General features: G+C 45.1%; 2 protein-coding genes across 2 annotated transcripts in view; both read right to left on the reverse strand.

Annotated features, from left to right (window-relative positions):
• Positions 1-3,057, reverse strand: part of grin3b (glutamate ionotropic receptor NMDA type subunit 3B) — a 40,202-nt gene extending 37,145 nt beyond the window's left edge. Inside the window, exon 1 of the mRNA XM_022764853.1 lies at positions 2,572-3,057. Coding sequence (XP_022620574.1) covers positions 2,572-3,057 — 486 coding nt within the window. The remainder of the gene's footprint in view (positions 1-2,571) is intronic.
• Positions 3,058-7,081: 4,024 nt separating this feature from the next.
• The window catches only part of wdr18 (WD repeat domain 18), a 26,519-nt gene continuing 12,918 nt past the window's right edge, over positions 7,082-20,682 (reverse strand). The window contains exons 5-10 of the mRNA XM_022764861.1: positions 20,054-20,197; positions 19,297-19,361; positions 17,691-17,815; positions 8,540-8,703; positions 7,704-7,772; positions 7,082-7,274 (exon numbers count right to left, since the gene is read on the reverse strand). Coding sequence (XP_022620582.1) covers positions 7,146-7,274; positions 7,704-7,772; positions 8,540-8,703; positions 17,691-17,815; positions 19,297-19,361; positions 20,054-20,197 — 696 coding nt within the window. The 3' untranslated portion in view covers positions 7,082-7,145. The remainder of the gene's footprint in view (positions 7,275-7,703; positions 7,773-8,539; positions 8,704-17,690; positions 17,816-19,296; positions 19,362-20,053; positions 20,198-20,682) is intronic.

Here is a 20,682-nt window from a genome sequence, read left to right on the forward strand (position 1 = left end):
CAGGCCTGTTCAATACCGGGGCTCGGTACCCATCGTTAGACGAGATTAAAGCAAGGAAACCCCTGAAATCCTGCTGCAGCTTTAACTGGATTGTTTTCAGTGTGAAATGAAAACCCTTGCAAAGATAATCTCATCAATACACACTCAGGCTTTTACTCTGAAAGCCCCCAGCAGGAAGTGCTCACACTTTCTGGGTCAAAGAGGGACAAATAAATAAATAAAAAATAAAATAAAATAAAATAAAAAGATGCTGGTCACCAGGTTTGATTTTAGATTCTGACTGAAACTGAGGAAGAGGTGGAAAAGGAGGAAGAAGAGGAGGAAGCGGAGGAGGAGGAGGTAGAGGAGGAGGAGGAGCAGTTTATTCAGTCAACTTGTGTAAATTAATGAGAAAAGATAAATTTACAATGTAGAGTTCGACAGTGCAGAGTTTTACAGTGTACAGTTTACAGTGTAGTTTAATAGTGTAGCATTCATAGTTTAGTTTCACAGAGTAGAGTTTTACAGTGGAGAGTTCACAGTGAAGAGATTAACAGTGTAGCCTACATTTTTTAGTGTAGAGTTTACAGCGTAGAGTTTAGTTTTACAGTGTATAGTCTCTAATGTCAGACAGACTAATCAGGTTTGATGTCAAAATCAGATGTTGGTTCATTGACAGTGTGAAATTCAGTGGATGTTCAGCCAACGTTCTGCCGACATTCAGATGATAATCCGCCGACGTCAGGTTTTGACTACTTAGTCAGCTGTCATCAGTTATTCTACGTCACACTCACACTGACTTTGAATTTTGGTCACATGACGTCACAACCTACATTCAACCAAATATCAATGTCTAACTGACACTGGTGGAGGCATTCTGCAGGACTGAGTCTGACTTCAACCAGACACCTCATCAATGAAACTGATCAGAGACCACAGACCTCAGAACAGCTGATCTGATCATCTAATCAATAACTAAACTCTTTGCTCTCTTGAAGACGACATGACTCTGTTTTACTCTGATGTTACTGTGTGAGCCGGATTCACACCAGACCCAGGACCTGGTTCAGGTCTCAGACGTTCAAATGCAGCGTCACCTTCACACACCGGAATCAAACCTGCCTCCCACCCCACCCCACCGAACCCCATCCCCACCCCACCCCACCCCATCCCACAACCCACCCCACCGAACCCCATCCCCACCAAACCCCACCCTCCCCACCCAACCCCACTCCCCACCCCACCCACCCAACCGTAACCCCATCCCCCACCCCACCCATCCCACCCCACCCCAAAAAAACCCCATCCCACCACCCCACCCCACCGAACCCCATCCCCACCCACCCCCCATCCCCACCCGCCACCCCACCCCCCACCCACCCCATCCCCACCCCACCCCACCCCGATCCCCCACCCACCCCACCAGAACCCCATCCCACCCGACCCCAACCCCACCCCATTCCACCCCACCCCACCGAAACCCCATCCCCACCCACCCCACCCTCCCCCCCCACCCCACCCCACCCCACCCACACACACCCACCCCACCGAACCCCATCCCACCCACATCCCCACCCCATCCCCACCCCACCCACCGAACCCCACCCCACCGAACCCATCCCCACCAAAAACCCACCCCACCCACCCCACCCCACATCCCCACCCCACACCCCATCTCACCCCACCAAACCCCATCCCACCCCATGGACTGGAAAAACATGTAACGGCACTGAACCAAGTATAGGCACTGAAAAATAACTCACATTCATTGAAAAAAATTACAATCTTACAAACTTATTATCGTATTTTATTTTGATGTTTTTGCATTATGATGTATTTTTACTCTGAAAACCAGCGACAGACAGAATACTGTCAGAGTAAAAACACTGTCACTGAAAAAAGGCAGACATGAAGAAAAAATCAGGAGATTGGCATTGAAAAATACATCATAATGCAAAAACATCAAAATAAAATACGGTAATAAGATTGTAATTTTTTTGAATTTCTGTGATTTATTTCTCAGTGGATTTTTTTCTGTGCCTATACTTGGTTCAGTGCCAATAGGCCTACACGTTTTTCCAAACCAAGTGTTTAAATGCCAATGTTTCCTTATCTAGTTCAGATTTTATTTTACTGTCACTGTTTTAGCCCTATATTACATTTGCTGCAGCTAAAAAAAACCTCGTATCTCTACAAAGTGAACTCTGTTATTTCAGCTGCAGGAACATTTTACAAACAGATAGAGATAGAAGGTTTTCATCTGACTGTGACCTAATTGTTGAGTTTGTGGGGGATCCTTTGATTTGGACTGGATCCTGATTCAGATGCAGAGTCCAGAAACACACAGAGGTCAAACAGCTCAGAGCCTGACAGAAGTTACAACCCCCCAGAACCCAGAACCAGATCCCGGAACCCAGAACTGGTGTCAGCAGCTGCATGTGCGCCATGTGTTACACAAACCTCCAGACACCAAACAGGTCAAGGTCAAACAACCGACCTCACACACAGACCGGGACAGACCGGGCTGAACCGGACCTTGTCCCTGCTCCTGGAACGCACGTGCAGTTCTAGAGGTAAAGATGAGACCCGTACCTGCACGAGGAGCGGCTCTCCGTGTTCGATGACGCTGAGGACCGGGATCTCCAGGAACGAAGCCATGAAGTCCACCTGTAGCAGCTCGTCGCGGTTCTGCGGGAAGGCCAACACCGCGGACACTCCCTGCACCACCACGCCCTGACACACGCACCGGAACAGGGACTCCGGGTCCGCGGCAGCCGGCTGCCGGGACACCAGCTCCAGGCTCAGGTTGTATGGCAGGAAGTTGTCCCGCTCCCGGTCCGGGTCCGGATACTGGTCCCGCTTCAACGCGGCAGCGGCGCGATTCAGCGCCGCCTGGACCTGAACGCGAGCCGCCCGCTGCGCCGGCAGGAGCGCACCGACGCGCACCGTGTGTCCGATCTGCGCCAGGACGTGGCACGGCTGCGGGTGGAGGAGGCAAGGTGGCACGAGCAGGAGCTGCAGGAGGAGGAAGGCTCGGAGAGTCCGGGACCAGGAGGAGGAGGAGGAGGTGAAAGACATCCTGCCGCGCTCTCAGCATCGCTCTGCCGCTCCTCCGTTTACTCCTTCTGCTCCGCCGAAACACCGAGAAGCTGCTGCTGCTGCTCCTCCTGCTGCTGCTGAGGGGAGACTGAGGGGGGAGGAGTGAGGAGGCGGGAGGGGAGGTGGCGTCCCAAAAGCAGGAGGTGCAGGGGAGGAGGTGGAAGAAGAACACGAAAAAAAGAGGAAGATAAAGTGAGGGTGGGGGAGCAGGGTGAAGGAAAGGAGGTGCTAAAAGGGTGAGGAGGTGTAGAAAGAAATGGAAGGCGGGGGGGGGGGGTAACAACAAGGAGATGAGGAGAAGAGATCAGGAGAGGAAGGGGTTGAAGAGGAGGAGGTGGGAGAGAGGAAGTGAAAGTGAAGAAGAGTTGGAGGAGACGGTTAGGAGGAAGTGGAGTTTAAAAGTGAAAGGGAGAGAAGAGAGGAGGTGTAGAGAGGGAAAAGTGAGGGTAGGGGTAGTAGAGGAGACAGATAAACTTAGAGGTGATGGTGAAAGTGAGGAGGAGGAAAGGTAAAGGAAAAGGAGGTGAAGGAGAAGTAATGAGAAGAGAAGCAGGATGAGGTGTCATCTCTTAACCAGGAGGTTCAACAGAGGAGATGAGGAGAGGAGGTGGAGGGTAGGAGAGGATAGGGGGCAGAGAAAATGTTGGGAGGAAGAGAAGAGGAAGAGGAGTTGTGGGTGAACGTTTTATTTTGAGACTGGTATTCCTCAACCTTTCAGAATAAAAGCAGGTCATTACAACTGTAGTGTAAGTTACTGTCAGTGATGTAATTATCACAACAATAATAATCAATCACATCTAAATTATTCTGATCAGTAAATAAACTTTGTTTTCACATATCAATAATATGATAATCACACAGTGTTACAGTGTTAGTCACATGACTAATCAGAAATCAATAGTTTATCTGCGAGGACAATCAGGTTATCAATGAGACAATGTTACAGATCAGGAAGTAACAGTTACAGGTCAGGGTGTTACAGGTCAGGGTGTTACAGGTCAGGGTGTTACAGGTCAGGGTGTTACAGGTCAGGGTGTTACAGGTCAGGGTGTTACAGGTCAGGGTGTTACAGGTCAGGGTGTTACAGGTCAGGGTGTTACAGGTCAGGGTGTTACAGGTCAGGGTGTTACAGGTCAGGGTGTTACAGGTCAGGGTGTTACAGGTCAGGGTGTTACAGGTCAGGGTGTTACAGGTCAGGGTGTTACAGGTCAGGGTGTTACAGGTCAGGGTGTTACAGGTCAGGGTGTTACAGGTCAGGGTGTTACAGGTCAGGGTGTTACAGGTCAGGGTGTTACAGGTCAGGGTGTTACAGGTCAGGGTGTTACAGGTCAGGGTGTTACAGGTCAGGGTGTTACAGGTCAGGGTGTTACAGGTCAGGGTGTTACAGGTCAGGGTGTTACAGGTCAGGGTGTTACAGGTCAGGGTGTTACAGGTCAGGGTGTTACAGGTCAGGGTGTTACAGGTCAGGGTGTTACAGGTCAGGGTGTTACAGGTCAGGGTGTTACAGGTCAGGGTGTTACAGGTCAGGGTGTTACAGGTCAGGGTGTTACAGGTCAGGGTGTTACAGGTCAGGGTGTTACAGGTCAGGGTGTTACAGGTCAGGGTGTTACAGGTCAGGGTGTTACAGGTCAGGGTGTTACAGGTCAGGGTGTTACAGGTCAGGGTGTTACAGGTCAGGGTGTTACAGGTCAGGGTGTTACAGGTCAGGGTGTTACAGGTCAGGGTGTTACAGGTCAGGGTGTTACAGGTCAGGGTGTTACAGGTCAGGGTGTTACAGGTCAGGGTGTTACAGGTCAGGGTGTTACAGGTCAGGGTGTTATAGAGCAGGGTGTTACAGGTCAGGGTGTTACAGAGCAGGGTGTTACAGGTCAGAGTGTTATAGACAAGGGTGTTACAGGTCAGGGTGTTATAGAGCAGGGTGTTACAGGTCAGGGTGTTATAGAGCAGAGTGTTACAGGTCAGGGTGTTACAGGTCAGGGTGTTATAGGGCAGGGTGTTACAGGTCAGGGTGTCATAGAGCAGGGTGTTACAGGTCAGGGTGTTATAGAGCAGAGTGTTACAGAGCAGGGTGTTACAGGGCAGGGTGTCATAGAGCAGGGTGTTACAGGTCAGGGTGTTACAGGTCAGGGTGTTATAGAGAAGGGTGTTACAGGTCAGGGTGTCATAGAGCAGAGTGTTACAGGTCAGGGTGTTACAGGTCAGGGTGTTACAGGTCAGGGTGTTACAGGGCAGAGTGTTACAGGTCAGGGTGTTATAGAGCAGGGTGTTACAGGTCAGGGTGTTATAGAGCAGGGTGTTACAGGTTATGGTGTCATAGAGCAGAGTGTTACAGGTCAGGGTGTTATAGAGAAGGGTGTTACAGGTTATGGTGTCATAGAGCAGAGTGTTACAGGTCAGGGTGTTACAGGTCAGGGTGGTTGCCATTTTCAAAAAGGAGACTGCAGGGTGTGCTCTCATTATCAAGGTATTACACATTGCTTAGCCTGTGGAGAAAACTGATGTTACAGTGCTAAAGGGGACTGACTGATTGTCAAACCTCAGATCCAGGAGTAATGTGGATTCCATCCTGGCCATGGAACAGTGGACCAGCTCTTTACCCTGGCAAGGTTACTTCAGGGGTCATGGGAGTTTGCCCATCTATAGTCTACATGTGTTTTGTAGACTTGGAGAAGGTCTACGACCTGGTCCCTCAGGGGATTTTGTTGGGGACCCTGCAGGAATATGGTGTCCCGGGGTCGTTATTACGAGCTATCCGTCCCTTGTATAGCCAAAGTGAGAGCTGTGCCCTCAGCCATTAGTCAAACACCTTCCTGGTGGGTATTGGTCTCCACCAGGGTTGTCCCTTGTCACCAATCCTGTCTGTGATTTTGGAGGACATGATTTCAAGGTACAGCCAGGGGGAGAAGTGTGTCGGTTTGGGAAATGATGTTCTTTTGGCCTCGTCAGACCAGCACCTTCAGAATGCACTGGGATGGTTTAAAGCAGAGTGTGAAGCGCTTGGGATGAGAGTCTGAGGCCTTGGTTGTCCAACAGTGGACAGCTCTCTTTGGGTTGAGGTGAGTTTCTGCCCCAAGTGAAGGAGTTGAAGTATCTCAGAGTCTTGTTCATGAGTGATAGTAAGATAGAGCAGGAGATCAACAGATGGATCCATGCGGTGTCAGCAGTAAAGAAGTTGTTGTACCAGACCATCATGGTGAAGAGGAGCTGAGTCTGAAGGCAAAAGGTGTCTGGACTCAGCCTCAAAGATAGAGAGAGGAGCTCTGATATTCGACAGAGCTGCTCTGGAGTTGCTGCTCTTTCATGTCGAGAGCAGCTGGTTGAGGTGGTTAAGGCGTCTAGTCTGGATAGTGGACAGTGGAGGTCTTCCATTAGAGGTCTTCCAGTGAAGGTCTGCCGGTGGAGGTCTTCCGGTGGAGTTCTTCCGGACATGTCCAACTGGTAGGAGGTCTGGGGGTAGAACCAGAACATTCTGGGAACTCCTCAGGACCCTCCAGGAGCTGGAGAGCAATGCTGGCATGTAGCACACAGCTGCAGGTGTTTGGGGTTGTTGTGAGCTAGTTAAGGTTAGTAACAGTTAAAAGGTAGTGGCGTTAGTTACAGGTGTCTGATGGTTGTTAGTGGTTAAGTTTAGTTAAGGGTTACCTCAGGTTAGCTGGGGCTAGTTAAGGGTAGTTGAGGGTGCTTGAGGGTAAATGTAATTAATATTAATTTACGACAGGGTGGTTTGTGGCAAGTTAGGGTTGGTTAATCATGGGTTAGTTAATAGTAAATGGGACTAGTTGAAGGTAGTTATGTTAGTGATGTATAATAAAGAGTTATGGTAACTGGGGTTTGTGAAGGGTAGCTGGGCGAGTTAGTATGAGGTAGTTATGAGAAGTTAGTGGTGGTCATGGGATAGTTATGGGTTAGTTATAGTTAGTGATGGGATGATGCATCACAGGTTCAAACAAACAGCAGACAGAGACTTTTATAACAAAAGGCTTTTATTTTATAAACAACAGAAATCATCAGAGACAGAGTGTGTGTGTAACTATATGTATATGTTTATGTGGGGTGTGTGTGTGTGTTTATGTGGGCTTGGTGAGTAGCTGACTGGAGAAGTCGTACAGATCTTTGTTAATTTTCTTCAGAGTCTGAACTTCTTCTTCCAACTCTGCAACTCGAACCTTTGTGTTTTCACCGTCACCGAACACCGACTGGAACACACACACACACACACACACACACACACACACACACACACACACACACACACACACACACACACACCATTAAGTACATCAAAGAAGTACACCCACTATCAGACTGTTTAAGCTGGTTTCACACATTAATTTTTTTTAAAAAACTTCCCACCTTGTACTGTTTGTGTTTTGGTCTGATTTTAAAAGAAAGGTCTAATGTCAAAATAATTTTTTTTTTGGTTTAAACCTGACAGAACACTTCCCAGCATGCAGTGTGTTTGGGTTCCCGTCTTCCACTTTTATTTTGGAGATTTCTTTGTTTAATCGTGACAAATCTTTGTGATGTGACCTGTTGAATTGTGGGAATGTTGGACAGAAGAAATCACACTGGACTCTACTGAGTCTAACATGCTCTCACCTGAGGGCTAAGCCCTGCCCCCTCACCTTGTCAGTCACAGCATTCATCAGCGAGTTCAGCCTATCAGCTTTCTGCAGGTACGTCGCTTCTTCCTCCTGAAACCGCCAAAATAAAACCATCAGAGAAATATTTCATATTTCTGGAAAAACAACATCTGCAGTCTGAGACTTCAAAATAAGACGCCACACTCACACTCCAGTGTGTTCACACCGACAGGTACAGAAACATGAAGTGAGCCCGGCAGAAACCTAAACGGTCGCCATCTTGGCTACGTAAAAGCGCGGGGAGGACAGGTCATCTGCGCCAGTGGCGGCGTGATTTCCATGTCACATGACACAGAGGAAACAGGGAAGTAAAACGTTCAAGTCAAGTGACCACAACAGCCGACAGGTGACGACTGTGGCCACATGATAATCGCTGTGGTCAAACTGAGCCTTCTCTGATTCGCCACACCAACAGATTCTGTTCTGTTTTTATTGTTGTGATGATACTTAAAATACCAATAAATATATAGATAAACAAATAAATAGATTTTAACAAAGTAAAGTGCTGCAGACAATGTATAGTTTTTATTCATGTAAATATTATTTATATCTTTATATTGTTTTACTCTGTGTGTGTGTGTGTGTGTGTGTGTGTGTGTGTGTGTTGTGATAATCTCAGCTTTATGACTGTGTCTTAATATGCAAATATCCTCCAACATGTTTTATTTGAATCTGATTCATGTGTTTTTATTATTCAGAGCTGTGACTGAAATTTAATGGGTGAGGGAGGGTTCAGGCCACCTGTTGCTGATTGGCTCAGACTCATTCACAGAGGCGGGACTATGGAAACACAAAGCAGACAGCTGATGGTGACTCACCTGTGCGTAGAGACCGAGCCGGACACACACCTCTCCTGATTCTCCATTGTCACCCTCAGAGGCGTGCAGGTGTCGGCTGAAGCGCGGCAGCGGGACAGCCGGCCGACTGTCGGGCAGGAACATGTTAGCAGGAGCCGCCATGATGACGACGTTCGTCACCGAACCTGAACGCACAAACAGGGAGTGATGTCAGAGGACTACAGGTGTCAGTATGTCCTTTATCAGTTATCAATCATGTGAAAATATGATGATCTCCTCAACATGGTGAAAGACCATGTTGATTACTTCCTCCTGAAAGTTTCGAAATAAGACCTAAGTCAGTTGAACCATAAACTGTGGAACTGGTTCACAACTGAACTGCCTCTGAATCAGTCTTAATGCTGAACAAAGGAGGATTAACGAGTCTGTTATTAAGTCCGAGGCAGAAGTGAGACAAATTCAGAGGATGAAACATCGTCAGGTCGACCAGTTGTCACGTCATCAGGTCATGAGGCTGTCAGGTCGTCTCTGTGACCTCTGACCTTAGAGTCTAATCCTCCTGATCCACTCATCTAAACCTAGAGTCTAAGAAAAGCTGAGAAACAAACTGAAGTTACAGTTTCATCACAGTCAGACTGTACATGAGACTCGTTCAGTCTCGTCAGAACGTGGACACCAAAAAGGGTCAGTGCAGGACCAGAGGTCAGTTTGATAAATGTGAATTGTTGTCATCATCCTGTTACTGTAAAAATGATCATGTACTCATCAATCACATCATATTTACTTATTTATATCTCTGACTAAATGTTTCAGAATAAAGTTCATGTTCTTAGTCCTTCACTTTAATCTGTTATAAGACTCTTCAACCTCTGAACCTGACAGCTGATCTGTGATAGGTCCATTACTGTCAGACCTCTACAAACAAACTGTACATCCTGTGCCCGCTGGAGAAAGGCATTGCACTCTGATTGGATGGAGGGATCAGTTCATTCTCTGGTCTGACAGGCAGACGGTCACTGACCGACTGGATCACACACAGTTAAAGTCTCTATTCTCTGTAGAACCAGTGTGACAGAAAGATGTACTGGTCTAACACTAAAGGCTGTGGTCCTCTCTGAGGGAGAACTCTTCTGTCCTTCAGGTTTCTGAGAATATCTGAGTCTTATTGACTAATGAGAGACAGATGTGAGATGATGTCACTGACATCACTGAAGTGCCACTGAGTAAGAAAAGTTTGAGCTGGTTTCAGGTTTCTCTACGACTGTTCCCCCTTTTCAAGGAGGGTTTCGTTCCTATATGGCATGGTGCAGGTCAGAGGTCAGCTGACACATGAGGTCACGTCCTGGTTCCCACCTGTTGTCAGGTCGATGCCACATTCACGTCACATGGGACAGATCAGATGGACAGATCCATGTTCAGAATGAAGCAGAGAAAATGTCAAAAATAGGATGAGTGACTAATCTGTGACCAATCAGCTGATGGACTGATAACAGTAAAGTTAATACTGTATCCTCCATGATGGCAGTAAACATAAGTGCTATGTTTAGGAACCTTTGGAAAGAAAAACCTCCTGAACAATTCGTCTTGTAAAAACATCTGAACTTGTTAGCAGAGAAATAACTGATGGTACACATTACTTATGACCTCAGTGACACGTAATCAATACTTTATGATCAGTCCTCAGACAGGCAAAATTTCTTCTGTTTCTAAAACCTCAACATTCAGTTTAATTCCTCACAAACATGAAGTTCAAAAGATCACATGAAATAAAACCAAACAAAGAAGTAAAGCAGCAGCTGCTTGAATTTGTGAAAACACCAAAATGCCAGCCACAGACAGAGGCTCTCTCTCTCTTTCTGCCTTCGATCAGTAAATCAGAGCTGACGAGGCGACACTCTGCCAGGCTCATTTCACACCAACAAAAGCTCGAGATCACAGCGAGGAAACAACGTGTGGGAGTCGATTTACTGCTGCTCACAGAGCAACAACCTCCAGCTCAAATCCCTCCACAATACACACCCAGTTCAGCGGAGGAGGTTTTCCTGTGGCACTGAGCCTCAGCCCGCTGTCACTCCAACTTCCTGCCTGGGGAATTTTCAAATTAATTTCCATCAGATTACAACAAGGATCAATTTAAGAGGCTGCGAGACAACAGACCACTGGGGGACAGGAAGATGTTTATAGTAATGACTGAAGGAGCGGAGTGACCCTCGCTGACAGACGTCTGATAATTAAAACAGGAGGCTGCTCATTTACATACATCAGCATTAACATGGCCATCGGACAGGACCATCCACCAGACCACTGAAGAAAGTACAACAGCTCATTTGATTCCTCCATCACGAGTAAGACTCGTCAAAGTATTTTATTTTATAAGTGTTACAGTAAAAGTATTTCCTGTAGTTATAGTATCAGAGTAAAAGTACTTCATTCAGGTGGAGCTGCTTTAACTATGTCATATACACTAGACAGTTTAGTCCTCTGGTTCCCAACCTCAGGGTCATGCCCCTCCAGCTGGACAAAAGGTAAACCCGAGGGGTCGTCACATGATTCATGGGAGAGGAAACAGGTTGACCGATCTGGATCCAGGTTCTGGACTTTCCTCCGATCTTTGGTTTTGTTTTTGTGTGATATTGGATCATTTTTCATCTTCGGGTCAAATCAATAATTTAAATGAAACCATCTGACAGGAAGTCTGTCATTGATGGAACTGCTCGTCTTAAACTCGGGACAAGCCACGACCACTTTAATCTTTAATCATTCTACAGCCTGACAGTTTCCCTTCTCGTCACTGTGTCTCCTCCTGCATCATTTCTGTGTTAGGACACTTCCTGTGCACCTGTGAAGCATCTTGTTCCTGTTTCCAGGTTCAGGTGTATGTGGTGATGCCAGAAATAAAAACTGTTTCTGACTTAAAACAGACGGCACTGAATCTCTGAGGTTCAGAGATTTACCTGAACCAGATAAGGATTCTCTGACCCCTTTACTCCAAGCAGACATTCACTGTGAATGAGAATCTAATGCCTTGCTCAGAGGAAGCACATCAGTGTTGTTGGAGAATCACTGTCTTTATTTCCCATCGAGCTGCAGAGACAAACGAGTGGTAGGTGACCTCACAGGTAGACAGAGAGATAGAGAAGGTAGATAGACTCTGTAGCTGGAGCGCTTCAGACTCTACACAAACAGACCAGAGTTAGACTTTCAAATTAAAAGAAATGCTTTGAGTCTAATTTCAAAATAAAGTAAAGATGTCGACGGAGGACCGTGAACATTATGATGAGTTTGATGAACGGCAGCTCAGGTTGTTTCTGACAGCGTCATCACAGTAACACTGCAGACATCATGTCTGTCCTCTGTACAGGGTGAGTCACTCTGACCCCCTAACGATCTTTTAACAAGCGTCTCTCCTAGTCTGACCTCCACCTCCTGCAACTCCTCACAGCTCAGACTCTGATCTGATAAAACTACAGCTGGGTCTGAAACAACAGCTGATAAACAGGCCTGGTTGCTCTGGACCTGTCTCTGTATTTAATGGACCAACACCATCCAGAATCTGTCTCCAAGCCAACACGTCCATCAGCAGCCATCTGTCCTGCTGAAGTGTCCTTGAGCAGGACTCTGACCCTCTACCTGCCGCCTCATTAACAGTCTGAGGACAGGGCTGACGGACTCAAATGTAAATGTGAAGAAACAAGAGGATGAGAGGACACGCCCCCTCCATTAACTTCAAATCGGGTCAACAGAATGATGCTCCGGTCGCCACGATGACACAAGATGAATAATTAACAGAGAAGAGCTGCAACACGAGGACAGTCAGATACAGTCAGTCTGTGATGTCACAAAGACCTGACAGACTTAAACTGGTCCCATGTTTATACTGGACCCACATTTCAACTGGTCTCACCTGGAACTTTGACACCTAAGTTATGGACAACATGGTAAGATTGTCCCCATGAGCTGCTGAGATCTCACTCTATCCGTTTTATAAGGATACTTAAGAAGCTGACTATGCAGACTTGAGGTTAATATCCCAAAATGCATTTCTCATGAAGTTGCAGTGAGTCAGACTCAAAGCGGTTTTAATTCACATCCCACCAGGTCTGTTTTTATGTCAATTCATTTTATTCCAGGTGAGAGATTAGTTTAACAATGAGCTGAGTTTATTAAAATAACATCTAACAGCTGGGTTCCTGAGACCAACTCTCAATCACAGTCCATGGTCATCATCCAGAAGAGAGTGTTTTCGAGGAGGTGAGTCCAGGTGTGATTATGAGGTGTGTTATCCAGGTGATTCCAAGTGTACTCTCCAGGCGTGTTCTCCGGGTGAGTCAGCCTAGTGTAACAGTCAGTGTGTGGCTGACTCAGTATCTGCAGTGTGTTGGCAGCTCCTCAGCCTGGAACTCTCAGTCAGATTTATGTCTCCATGTTGGACCAGATTTGGACCATTAGTGTAATTCCAGCAGTTTCAGCCAAGCAGCCAATCAATATTTGTAATTGAGTGGGAGATAATTAGCCAGTTTCTATTACCACAACAAGCAGGAAATATACTTTCACTTTTCAGTACAAACCCTCCGTCAGACGGTGGTTTTCTTCAGAGAGGAAGCTTTTACTCCTGATTTACAGCAGAGGACACGTTGGAGTGAGAAAACCTTTTAATGATGTGATAAAAACCAACCTGGACAAACCATAAAGATCATTTATCTTTAAAATACTTCATCAGATCTTCAGATTCAAGCTCTTCACAGTCTGAAAACATTTTCATGAATTAAAATCTGAGACAGCAATAAAACAAAATGTTATATTTAACCATCTAGAATATAAACTGGTGTCAGGTTGTCAAGACCTGAAGCTCCACTGTGACAACTCAGCATTCAGCTGTCAGGAACCAGGTCCCAGCCTGGGTCCAGGAGGCAGAGCCTTCAGCTATCAGCCCTGAACCAGGTCTTAGTGATCCCTCCTCACTCTCCAGGCAGTTGTATGTAGAGGACTATATAATGAGCTCAAAAAAACCCTTTCGGACACTCTCATAATTTTCATTTAAATTTTTTAAATCGATTGTGCTCTACTTTTAACAATGTATTGTGTCTCTCTCTCTCTCTCTTTCTCTCTCTCTGCTCAACACCTGCTACTAACATCATTATCATTATTCAGTTCAGACAACTTTATTCCCCAGCTTCCCAGTCCATACATTCAGTCTCAACAGACGACCAACCAATCAAATATAGTTAAAATGTCAGAGGAAACATTAAAAGGCATGGGAAAAGTTACAATATGTAAAACAATAAATAAAAGCAGTAAATACAACAACATCTCTTATGAATTACTCTAAAATAACAAATATTTAAAATGAGTATTGTCTGTGTTGAGCAGCCTAACAGCAGAAGGAATAAAGGACTTAGAGTAACAGGCACATCTTAACGTCGGCCCGAAGGTATTAGAGAGAATTCAGTTGAGAGAATGTAGTCTCAGCCATCTGTTTCTTCCCATGGGAGCCCAAGTTATTCTTATTATCATTATTATTATTATCAATCACTATGTCCCACCACTCTTTTCCTCTTTCTCAGTTAGGGGTGAATGATATGAAAAATTTTTTTTAATCATATTGTGATACGAGGCACGATTTCAGTGGCATCAGTAGCCAGTTTAGTGAACAGAGGAGGGGCAGCAGCAATCTGGACCAGCTGCAGAGGTCCGAGGACAAGTGGTAGAGGTCTGAGGACTAGGTGCATTCTAGTGTGATGTACTTAGGCAACTTTGTGTCCTCGGTACTGTCCTCCTTATTCTAGAATGATGTGTTCAGGTCCCCTTGGAGCTGTCAGCGTCTCTCTCCCAGTCATTGGGAGTAATGAGTGCTGAGATGAGGAGCAGTTCAGTGGGTGTCAGAGATGGTTGCCAAGTGAAGAGGTCTTGCTCCGACGCCTGCAGAAGAGCTGGATGTTTCTTAGTAACAGTCGCACAGATCTGACACGTTGAGACTCGACAGGCTCGAGGACACAGAAACATTCGGCTCTGCAGCACTGCACAAGTCAAACTGTGGAAATGATTCCTATCTGTCATTCTTATGAACTCTGACTGAACCTCACGCTTTACATCTGTTTATATACACCACTGAAGAGTGACATTATTCTGTGATTCTGTTTCAGTAATTAATAAATAACATCCATCTTCCCTGTCGAAGTTCATCAGAAACACAGAGATTCAGTTTTAAATAAAAAAGAAACTGGAACCAGTAAATGAACCAGTGAATGTTGTGAAACCTTAATGAAGACAATCAGAGGTTTTTGTAGACTAAAAGCTCTACAGCAGGGATGCCAGGGTGAAATTGGTCAGGGAGCCAGATTTTTTTCAAGTGAGACCTCAGCGGGCCGAATTACACTTTCAAACTGAAAAGACCAAACACTGACTCAACATCACTGTTTGAAATTATTCATTAAAGCCTACACATCAAAAAGAAATTGCATTGGCACCACAATAGCCTCACAATGAGGCCTACAATTACATAGAAGCCTAAAGCAAGTCACAGTACCCTCTGAAAACGTAACGTTGTCCTATCCATGCTAGGGCTGTCAACACTGCTCAAAAATGACCTTCGAATATTCCCTCTAAAAAACACATATATTCAAACTGTTTGAATATCTATCTGTGTATTATTCAATGACGCGCATCACATCAATACCAGGACAAACTAATACAACGAGACATAACTACTGTATAGGTAGGCTAGTTTAAGTTTAAACATATTTGACAACATATTACCTACATAAATATAACATGAACTAATGGCCAAGACCGCAGAGCTCACTCTAGCTCTCACACTTGCTCGCTCGCTCTCTCTCTCTCTCTCGCCCGCCCCCTCACGCTCTCTGTGCAGACTAGTTTAAATGAACAACAACATAAACAAATGCTGAGTGCTGATCAAAAGTTTTGTGCAAGCAATTTAAGCTTAGGGGGAGGGGAGGAGGGGGGCTCACTGCGCTGTTTGTCTCCCGCAGAGTCACACCAGGCAGCTCCGCAGGATTAATAAAGTATGAAACCTATTTTATTCGTTCAGAACACATTTTTACCTAACGAAATTATCTGATTTAATTCACTTTTTTGGCGTTTTGTCTTTCTAAAACAACTTTGCCCACTCGCAAAGCAGACAAAAAATGCTCTCCCATATCAACCCACGGGCCGGATGTGATGTTCAATCGGGCCGGGTCCGGCCCGCGGGCCGTAACCATGGCATCCCTGCTCTACAGTGTTCTCCACACAGGGACTACATTAGGACAGACCATTCATGTTTGGATTAGGGATGTAAAGGTGAACTGGTACAATCAGAAAACTAACAACAGTCAAACTGACAGCTACACTGATACACAGCCACAGATCTGATCCAAATTCATCCTGAAATCCATCAAACATTCACACAGACTGTCAGTCTGAACATCTCTCTGCGTGTTTCCCAAGATACAAATAATCAGTTCATGATCAGTTCTGAGCTGACACAATATTAAACAGCAGCTGAGTGGATCCAGATTCACTGATCAGGGTTTAGTTTCTGGGTTTGTATCAAACACAGAAATCAGACATGTTTTATTTATCAGCACTTGCATGTTTGAGTTCACGTGTATCTCAGAGGACTAAAGTCAAACACTGACATCAGAATCACATTTTTAAATTTGAACTTTAAAATGTGGAGAAATTTTTTTTCCCCACAGTAGCAGATGGAAACACATTAATAACCTCCCCTGAAGGCGGAGGTACAAAAACTTCACCTGATGAAGCTCATGTGATATGATCGAAAGCCCCAGAACAGCGAGAAGACAGTTGTTGCTGAAAGAAGCCCCGATGTTTCATCATAGTCTGAGACAAAGGAAAAATCAGCTCACTGTGCTGAAGTTAATCAGGTTACAATTTAAAATAAACTCTGTTACAGCCAGTTCCTCTGGTATCTGTTGGTATAATCTGATATTAGTTGGTGGTATTTCGGGACTCTTGATGGTATTTGATGATATGTGGTGGTATTTTCCCAACATGCAGACAGATGTGAAGCAGCTGAATCTGTTCTGCTGAGACGAATCAGTTTGAGGCGCTGCTGTCATGGAGGATGAAGCTTTTCTTTTAACGCTCAGTCTGCCTTTATTGTGAGAAGCGGCTGCGGCGGCGGCAGAAGGAAGTCTGAAAACGTGACGGAGGCGGGGGACAAGTCCGTCGGTCCAGCCAAAGGAGGGATTATCATCTCCTGACGGTCTGTTTGAAGTGAGACGGCCCTCAGCACAGAGAGGATTTGGTTAATTACAAAGTGCCAGTCATGATCACGGCGGGGCGTTTCTTCTTCATGTTCCTGTCAGCCGCTGCACGATTGCTTATTATGAATGAGATGGGAAAGTAAAAGCTCCTCCAGCGACACGAGGCAGACGGGGTCAGGCGATTCATTAATAAACAGAGGAAGAATTACCTCAAGCACAGAGGTTAAATTCACCTTCACCTCTCTGATTCAAATCTGTACTACTGATCTTTACTGTTCAGACCCTGACCCTCACCCAGCTGCTGCACAACAACAACAACTAAATACATCTACCAGAACAAACCAGTCAAACACAGAGACGGACATTAGCTCCAGCTGTGATCACTGGAGGTTACATGACCCTGGATCAGTGAGTTAATCAGTTAATGAGTTTGTGATGGATGAGTTTTAAACGTGTAAATTTGAAACACTATCAACCAATCGAAGCAGACTCACCTGTTGAACACAGCTGAGTCTTGTGCTTTTACTGTGAAGGAACTGCATGGCTTTTGTTTTTGAAGACCTGTGAGGGCTTTTACTGTGAATATGACAGATTTTCCTGTTCATTTTATTTTGAAAGTGCTTGATAAGTTTTTCAGTGAGGGAACTCAAGGGCTTTTATTGTGAAGTAGTTAGAGAGCTTCTGGGCTTTTACTATGAAGGAGCTGCACTCTGAATGTGTAAAACAGTTTTATTGTTTTGTGGTGTGAAAAAGAGATGAGTGTAGTGGCAGTTGGGGGCTTGTTGGTTTTAGATAAACCAGAACCCTCAGTACCAGGGCTCAGGATGAGAGTAGGTCCAACTGTTTGATCATGACTTTTCTTGAGGACACCAGAACGACATAAACTCAAATGGTCATGGTTGTTTGTCATTGATGATGTCACACTAATGAGCAGGGCTTACCTTTGTGGGTGAGGCAGCGGATGCTCTGTTTGCTTTGGATATCCCAGAGTCGAACCGTCTCATCGTGAGACCCAGAGGCAAGAAGAGTTCCATCCATGGACACTGAGAGACAAGTCACCAGGTTCCTGAGAAGGACCAGACAGTTCAGATCACCTACCACCCTGACCAACAAAGATCTACAACCCCAATCAAAAAACAGCTACAACCAAGAGCTATAAACCCCAAGAATCTGCGCCTGTATCTCTGTCTGTGTACGAAGGCTGTGCCAGAATAAACTGGGTTTACCTGTCCAGGTACAAGCGCGCTCACATGAAAGAGGCAGATCTGTTAACATGGGCAACATCTTCAGAACCATGAATAAAGAAACACTGATGCCTGCAGGTAAGTTTGGTTATAACCACGTCCAAGTGATATTCAACAAGGTGAAATGTAAACAATATGACCACATGACTGGAATAAAAAGAAATATTTCTAAATATAATTGCAATTAAAGTCAGATTAAGGATATATTTTATATTTTATAGGATATTGACAGGTTTTGATCTGATTCTCTAAGTTGACCTGTGCCGGAGCAGGTAACGAGTTCAGCATCAGTTACCATGGTGATTCATCACAGTAACAAGTGAACCACCGTCGTACGACTAAAAACCCAGAGTTAAACGTGAAGTTACCTCGATAACCTCTAATCCTGCTTTATAATACAGGCCTCTAGACTGTGACCACAGTTCCATAATGAACTGAAAATATTTTTACACTTCTCATAATAACGAGCGATCTACCATGTTGCTTTGCACCGCTGCTTCATTGTGGATCTTTGTGCGTAGACTCACTCAGCCTCTCTTTGTTCCACTCTGTCTTTCTCTCTTTTGGAAATTAGTGGTGAGGAACATCCCTAATCCTGAGTCCCTATTGCCTCCGTTTCTTTGTCTCTGTAACACTGTGTCTACGCAGGAGGCGTTCAGGTGCAGTAACCAATGTAGGTCATCTCAGTGCCAAACACACTCACTGTAGTTAAAGTGTAGAAGTTGTTTCAGGCCACATTAAGACAGACTGGAAAACTCACTGTTTCTGTACAATAGTTTTTTTTTCATTCTTGCCAAACACACTGTTTATCTCTTCCCTCAGTGGCTCAACAAATTTGTCTGGTGTTTATTTCACTCTGTGCCAGTGAACGAGGAGGAAGACCTTTTGTTTATCACCATGAACACACAGTACGATCCAGAAACAGGCTTCAAACCCAGACCAGGATCATACAGGAGCCAAGAGAGAAGATCCTCACTTAACATATTTAAAATGTGATGAACCACTGACATGAAGAGTCAACGTTTCAGTACAACAGTTGCCAAGTTTTCTTACATTCCACAGAGACTCTGATCAGCTGATGAGCCTTAGTAAACTTCCTTTCTGTCCACCTGTTTCTAACAGCCGTCAGGTAAATGTCTCTTGACATTAAAGAGTTAGTCACATTCACAACATGAAGAATCAAACTGTTCATGATTTAACATATCTGATGCTTGTGTTATTTGTCCTCTGAACTGTAAACCTCTCATCGCCACATACATTATGCACATTGGGTATGATCAGGTTCATGTGAATCTGGTTTCACCTGTGTCCTTTGAAGACCTGGTTTCCATCGTTGTCGGACTGGAAGGATTTGTCCCGACTGAGACTCTGCAGAGGAAGCAAACAGTTTGAAACAGTTAATCTTTATGGACAGCAGAGACAGAGAGCAGCTCAGCCTCATCAGCCTCAGCTCTTCTTCTTCTTCTTCAGTTTAAAGCCTGTTTCTGTTTTATATTTGCTCCAAGTCTTTGAACTGATCAATCAGTTCGATCAGTTCCAGACGCGTCAGACCGATCAATACGCCCTGCTGATCAGCATCTGATGTCATCTCTTCTGATCAGCCACTCAGAGAGCGGAGGACAGGTTCAGACAGAGGATTCAAATGTAGATTGTTACAGTTTGTGACGAGCTGACGTGAGACCAGACCAAAGACCGAATCAGTTCTGGTTCAGGTTCAATGAGTCGTAGTCTGAGAAGCCTCAGTTCAGAGAACAGAGGTTTAATCCTCCGGGGGGGTTGTTTGGGGATTAACTCAGTAATGCTTTAAAATGTAAATCTGCTGTGAAAAGAAACAACAGTGTTTGAGTGAGAAAGAAGAAGAGATGGATAAATGAAGACACTGATCATCACCAACACTCTGAGATTTAACCTCATCAGACTGTTCAAATACAATATCAAAACTCAATATCACACACATTTCACTCTGTAACCAGTATTAAACTCTGTGGGGCAGAACACACCTGGTCTGAACAGGATGTATAGGTGAGGTAGGATCAAGGGCTGTAGAGATGTAAACTCACCTGGCTGCACAGAGACACCTGGAAAATGTTTCCGTCACTTCCTCCACAGAACAGGAAGTACTCGCAGGGGTCAAAGGTCACAGACATGATTTCTACGTCAAACAGGACAGACAGGAGCAGCTCACCTGAGGACAACTCCCACACCTGGACAGAAACATCAGAGACTCTCAGAACTTCAGAAACCAGCAGCAGCATCATTCAACATAGCTTCCAGAGAAACTGGATGCCGGCAGGACGTCAGCGGTACGTCGGCAGGACAGACTAACCACTAACACTCAACTGTGGAGTGGGGGGGTGTAGAGAGGTGTAGTAGTGGAAGGAGGGGGTGTAGAGAGGTGTAGGTGTGAAGACAGGATATGGTTGGTCTTGCTGCCAGTTCAAACCTTCAAAGAGAGGGGACACTACCTGTTCAAAGGGATTAATCATTCTGATCAGAGTTGATCAATGACATCACAGTCACACTCATGAACAACAAATGAAAAAAAGATCAATTAATCTGATAATCTTTCTGAAACTTGTCATAACATAAAGAAAAACCTCTCCATCCAACACTCTTGTATTGTTTTCAACTGTATATTTACATACATATATATATATATACATATATATATAAACATATATATATATAT

This window comes from Seriola dumerili, unplaced genomic scaffold (assembly GCF_002260705.1).
Source record: "Seriola dumerili isolate Sdu_G_001 unplaced genomic scaffold, Sdu_1.0 BDQW01000592.1, whole genome shotgun sequence".
NCBI lineage: Eukaryota > Metazoa > Chordata > Actinopteri > Carangiformes > Carangidae > Seriola > Seriola dumerili.